A 6314-nucleotide genomic window follows, 5' to 3' on the forward strand; every position below is an offset into this window, starting at 1 on the left:
GGATTCGAACTCATTACATTATGCAGTATGTACAATGACGTAAACGTAACACGCGCCGCTCGGCCGGTCTTACGAATACATAATACGTGTCCGATGCTTGTTTCTTAATATGACAGTGATACCTGAATTGACGATGATTGTAACAAAACCAACCAGATACTACTTATAATTTTACTGCTTAAACGTGAAATTTTTATAAGAATTTGTTGTACCTGATCTCAGGATAGCACTTAAGGTTTTTGTTTCATGTTATGGTCATAAATGCTGATTTCCTGATTCATACATTGCATGTTGTTTTCTTTCCGTAAACCCCGCATTGCTTGGTACGGAATGTGTCACTTTAACAACTGTGGGTAACATGATAAATGGTGTATTGTATTTGCTTTAAATTGAAACCATAATTATTGTTTTCAACCTCAAAAACCCACATCTCATTTCCGTCATAGTCGTTATCTGAGACATCTCAGTCGGTTTAATACGTATTTTTTTCTATTTTCAAAGGCATGCACATTTCAATATGTTTTAAGAGGTGTGTTTGAGGCTTTTGCGATTTTATCAATATCAGGCAATGTACAACGCTAAACATGCAACTATTGTGAATCGTTTGTGAATGAGTTACATATAGAGAATGCGATCCTTGTTAGACCAAACATGCCATCGACTATATTTCAGAATACAATTATATATGTATACATGTATTTATAGTCTTTATCTTGACAAACGGGTTTGCATGTATCGATTGCAACATAACACTAGATCTTATTATGCTTAATATGCTGTGCTGTAATAGAAAGTCGCACTGTAAACATCATGATTGTATATGTATATTAAATAAATAAAATGTGTATAATATTCTTATTCGCACGGACCCCATATAATTGCAATAATTAACTTGTATACTGGTCGTTAAATCAGTATAAAATGAGGTAGTGAATATACATAACGTATTATTTAGACAAGATAATTATACGCAAATTTGGTTTTAAAATGTTTTATATACTTATTGTGACCTCCTTTCACAAGCAAAATATTTGTAACTTTAAATATATCAACAATGTATATAATGCAATACATGAATATATGCAATATTTACACATACGTTCAGAACTCTATAGCGGAGAAGTACCAACCCCCTTCCATATCTTAGCGCAATAGTTTTACGACTACCAGTGCATTTTATGATATGTAAAATGTATATGTTTATATTTTAAGGTATACTCTCATTTTGTTTTCAGATTACTTTCTGTTTATTGGTTGTGGCCATCGGTTTACATATACCAGGTAATATTATTGGTAGTATAGCATGGGCATACACTTAATATGGATTTCTTTTGCAGCTTCCGTTCATAATATCAAAGCATTCTTTGCTGATTTGTACTAATTTAGTTAAGAATAATATTTTGTGATTTTTTAACTACATGACACTGTAAAGTACAAATCATGCATTGAATTGAGTCATAGTTATTTTGCCATATTCAGAACTGTATGTGCATAAAGGAGTTTCAATGTAGGTGATGATAGTTATATCGCAACTTATTTTTTTAATACCACGTGTTTATTTTTTTTCCATTCCGATGAATCTATTTATATATTAAAGCAATACTTATCTGAATACCCATTTATAAGCTGAATGAATGAATGATACGACTCAGCACAGTGTTTTTTATAAGCTCAAACTTTCAAGAAAGGCTGCTTTTACAGGCATTGCTTATAAAACGAGAAACTTGCTTTTGCCTTTTAGGTGTTGTTGACTCATCCAACAGAATTGGTTTGAATACCATAGAGATCAATGAGAGTTTAGCAATCAATTGCACATACGACGCACCGTTGACATTCCAATTTAAGGGTAAGTATTCGAATTCAACTATCAATATCGCTGCATGCGAAACAGTCTTACGCACATGCTTTTTGATGCGGGATGATCTACGGGAGACATACCAGATTCGATATACTGAGACCGGAGGAATTCTCATCATACTGAATCATACAGAAACCATACACGGCATGTATAAATGCTGCGAAACGTACCGCCCCGACAATTTTGTGGACACGTCAATACCACCACAGGATGCTAGTTCTTCACTGACGACAACCGTTGGGTCGGAGCAAGGTAGAAACATATAATTTGTGTTTATATCACAATTAAGAGTTAAATTCATGCAATGTGCGAGTTTGTCATTGCAACTTAGTCTATACATGTTCATGAAAATTAAAGTAATATCTAAAGGGTAAATGTGAATGAAAATGACGTTGTTGATGATGATGATGATCTAATGATGATGATTATCATCATCATCATCTGATTATGCTGCTGCTGCTGAAGAAGATGATGTTCATTATCATCATCATTATCATGATTCTATGGTCGATTTATTTCTTAGTAAAGCCTTTAAAATAAATTTTGAATCAAAATGGATTTCAGTTGTAACAAGTAGATGTCAGCAATCTAGTCCACCCTCAACAACGAGAGAAAGTAAAACAGCTAGTTCGTCTTTGGTATCAATTACCATGTGTCTGGCAATTATTGCAATTGTTCTTGCTGTAATAAGTTTCGGGTTTTCAATGAAGAAGATACTGCTATTTAGCAATAAAGGTGAATATGCGAAAACAAACAGTTTTGGTTTTATTGTGTTATTAAGTTAACTAAGGGTGCTAAATATGCTTAATGTATACCTCTATATTGAAGCGTATCATGTTTAGTATACACACAGAAACACTAATGCAAACAGAGAAACATTACAAACTATCATTTATAGAATAAATACCAATATTTAAATTACACTCATATATGTGCCGATGTATGCATTTGTATGTTTCTTCGGTTGTTTATGTATTGACGTATTACAAACATTCGCAAGTACCATTTCATTGTTTTTGGTAAAGTCGTGTCCTGAATTAGTGTGTTTTATTTCAGATAATCAGCGCAACTGCGTTAGTGCACTGAAGTATACAGCATTAAGGTAATATTGACTAATGTATTTTATTACAAAATCATCTTAACGATGCACTTTACGTCTTTTCAACATTAACTGAAGTAAATATTCTTTTAGTTCCAGCGACATACACGTGGCGTGAATATTCCTGACCAGGCAGGAGAGGAGGGCTGTGCAGTTTTATATCGTTTCTCAAACTGCGTGTACGTTTCTTTGTCAAGCATAGCATTCCGAAAAATATATTACAATGGTTTATGAAAAAGGTGTACCAAATCTTATATACATCGGATGGTGTGGTTTTACAAGATAATGACATAATCTTAAATATGTATTTTAAACATGTGGATACTTTTTCAAGTTATCTATCTGTATATGTTTACACTAATATGAAATTGGTCTCATTAAAGATTACTGAAATGGTTCAAAAATGGAATTTTTTATTGTAGCTCATTTATTTATGTTCTTTTTGTATTGATGTTGCCTTTAAAATGTAGTTGTTGTTGTCTTTTGTCTCCTTAATAACGAAATATTAATGATAAATAACGTATTTCAAAACAACTAACTTAAAAGTTTCGAAAACAAATGCTGCTTTAAATGGATTTTCTGCCGGTTTTCCTTATTTTATCATAACGAATTTTTTTATACGTGTTGTTGCCGTTGTTTGTTTGTATTTTGCTATTGATTTAGTTGTAGTTTCACCAATCAACATGACATTCAAACGCTTTATTTATATTATGACAGACAGACAGTCATTTTATTTGTCTTGCACAATGTACATCGTCAACATCACATGTGGTTGGTATTGATATATGTCAACATGTATATGCGCAGAACGCAAACGTCTACAAACATGAATATATACAAAACAAATGTACATTGAAATACAGAGGATGAAAAATTGGTTAATTAAGATAATACGATTTAACAACTTTGATCTTATACTCAACGATTCCTTAACAAATGAACATTGTGTTATCAGTTCCGACCTATTGGTTGATTGCAGCAATTGTAGACACTTAAAAACAGATGGATGATTATAGTAATATTTTTATGTATTTCTTCCTTATATCAACACATGTTGAACAAATAAATACAACATGAAATTCGTCCTCAATAACCTTTATATGACAACAAAGACATCTTGTCTAGCAATATTGTTTCAACTTTATCTACCAGTCTGTATACGAAGAGGGTGAAAAGAAAATCTTAATCGGCATAAATACAATCTTACATTTTCGGAACTAAATCTAGGTAAATCTCATATTCAAGATTTGACTTAAATGTTCAATAAATGTCTAACAATTGAAATATCTTCTAGTGTACGGTACCAATTTGGTTCATATGAATCTATAAATCTGGATTTTTAGAATGGGTTTAAAATGTTTAAAATTTATATCATGTACGCTGTTAAATACATAACTGAACCCGTAACCTTCCAACAATTTATTGATGTTATAAATCCAATTTTGGCAGCCTCTGGTGTAATCTGAAATTCCTATATTGTATACAGTTTTGAGAATTTTGTTAACAAAGGCTGCTATTTTAAACCAATATTGTACGATTCTTATGTATCTCTGTATAAAGAGACGATATCTTCCTAACTAACCGTAAATACAAGCAGTTCAGGTATTAGTTTTAACTCTGAGAAGCCTCTTACAGAATTTTAGATGTATCCTTTCTAATTCCTTAGATTTTGTAAAACCCCAAACTTCTGTCGAATAACATAAAATAAACCAAACGAATGCATCAAATAGCTGACAAAGAATGTTCGGATTTAAATAAAAATCTTGACATTTACAAAACAATAAATTCAATGCTTTAAGAGCTTTGCCGATTAAGTGTTCTTGACTACCTGTGTAATTACATACAACACGTGAATAATTAAAATCATTTACAGTTTATATAGCATGACCACTGTATGTCCACGTTTCATTTGGTAATAATCTGCCTCTTTTGCGAAAGACCATTATCTTTTTAGAATTAACTGTCAGTCCCCAGATATTACAATAAGTATATAAATGGTCTAAATGGTTCTGAATTTCTTCTGGTGATTTACCCACAATGGTAATGTCGTCAGCAAAAAGTAATACAATAAAAACAATGTCTTCTAGTTGCAAACCTGAATCAATATTATTTTGCAAAAACAACTCAAGATCCTCTACAAAGATAGCAAATAACAAAGGAGACCTAACTTCTCCTTGACGTAAGCCAACAGCCCAACAGCATAGCTAATGTAATATGAAAATGAAGATAATGATTTCACACATAATTTAACTTGTTGGTACATATTTCGCACAATCAATATTTTGCCTGTAATTTCACTTTTAAACATTTTCAACCATTAACAATTTCTAAAAATGGTAGCAAAGCCTTTCATCATATCGACAAAAATAACATACAACCGTTTGTTTTCAAATAAATAATGAGTTATTAAAGAATATAAGATAAATATTGCGTCAGTAGTGGATCGCCGTTTTTGAAATCCGAATTTGGCGTCCGAAATGATGTTATGTTCAATACAGATATTTTTAACACGTTTATTTGTAACAGTCGTAAATAATTTTGACATAACAGCTCACTAACGTAATTCCTCTAAAATTATTAACATCGGATTTGGAACTTTTTTTATGAAGGGGGAAAATAATACCTTCCTCCACTGATCCGCAAAAACCACACGGAATTAGTATATTGTTAAAAACAAATCACATAAATGAGACGATAGAAAGTCAATAAATTCTATAAAATATTCATTTAAAGGGTTGTCACTTCCATATGCTTTAAGTCGTTTAAGTGATTTTACAGCAGTTGTTATTTCATGCACCGTTATCGGTTCATCTCATTAGGGATATACATTATTAGAAAGATTAAAATCATTACAACAATTAAAACGTTCCGCTTCTATATTCGATGCATCAAAATTATCCGAGCTTATATTCGCATAAAATGTACATTCCGCTTACGGTATATTTTTAGATCTATTGTTTTTTTTACTTGAAATGTTTCCAAAAATACCTTGGTTTACTTTTCCTCAATTTTGGAATTTTATCCATTCTTCGTTTGTAATCGCAACATTTTTTCTTTCTGACAGTATTTTTATACATTGTTTTCTTTCTCATAAAACTATTCTGTTGGTATTCGTTATATTAGTATTGAAGCATCGAATTGCATCTATATATAAATTACGGGCATCTTTGCATTCACTGTCAAACCACTACTTATCTCTGCTCTTTAAAAATACACTCTTTCGAAAGCAAGGGGTCAGTTATATGACGAATAGCTTTCGTAAATAAAAGTTACATGCTGCTAACAGAATTTCTGCGTAAAAACCTGCGGTATTAACAATTTTATTAAACAAAGGCAATTGTGAAATAATTCATTAGT

General features: G+C 31.6%; 1 protein-coding gene across 1 annotated transcript in view; it reads left to right on the top strand.

Annotated features, from left to right (window-relative positions):
- Positions 1-3341, top strand: part of LOC127858796 (uncharacterized) — a 25155-nt gene extending 21814 nt beyond the window's left edge. Inside the window, exons 2-6 of the mRNA XM_052396081.1 lie at positions 1236-1281; positions 1742-2110; positions 2423-2593; positions 2915-2960; positions 3051-3341. Coding sequence (XP_052252041.1) covers positions 1912-2110; positions 2423-2593; positions 2915-2960; positions 3051-3075 — 441 coding nt within the window. The 5' untranslated portion in view covers positions 1236-1281; positions 1742-1911 and the 3' untranslated portion in view covers positions 3076-3341. The remainder of the gene's footprint in view (positions 1-1235; positions 1282-1741; positions 2111-2422; positions 2594-2914; positions 2961-3050) is intronic.
- Positions 3342-6314: the final 2973 nt, after the last annotated feature.

The sequence above is a fragment of the Dreissena polymorpha genome, chromosome 14 (genome assembly GCF_020536995.1).
Source record: "Dreissena polymorpha isolate Duluth1 chromosome 14, UMN_Dpol_1.0, whole genome shotgun sequence".
Classification (NCBI taxonomy): Eukaryota; Metazoa; Mollusca; class Bivalvia; order Myida; family Dreissenidae; genus Dreissena; species Dreissena polymorpha.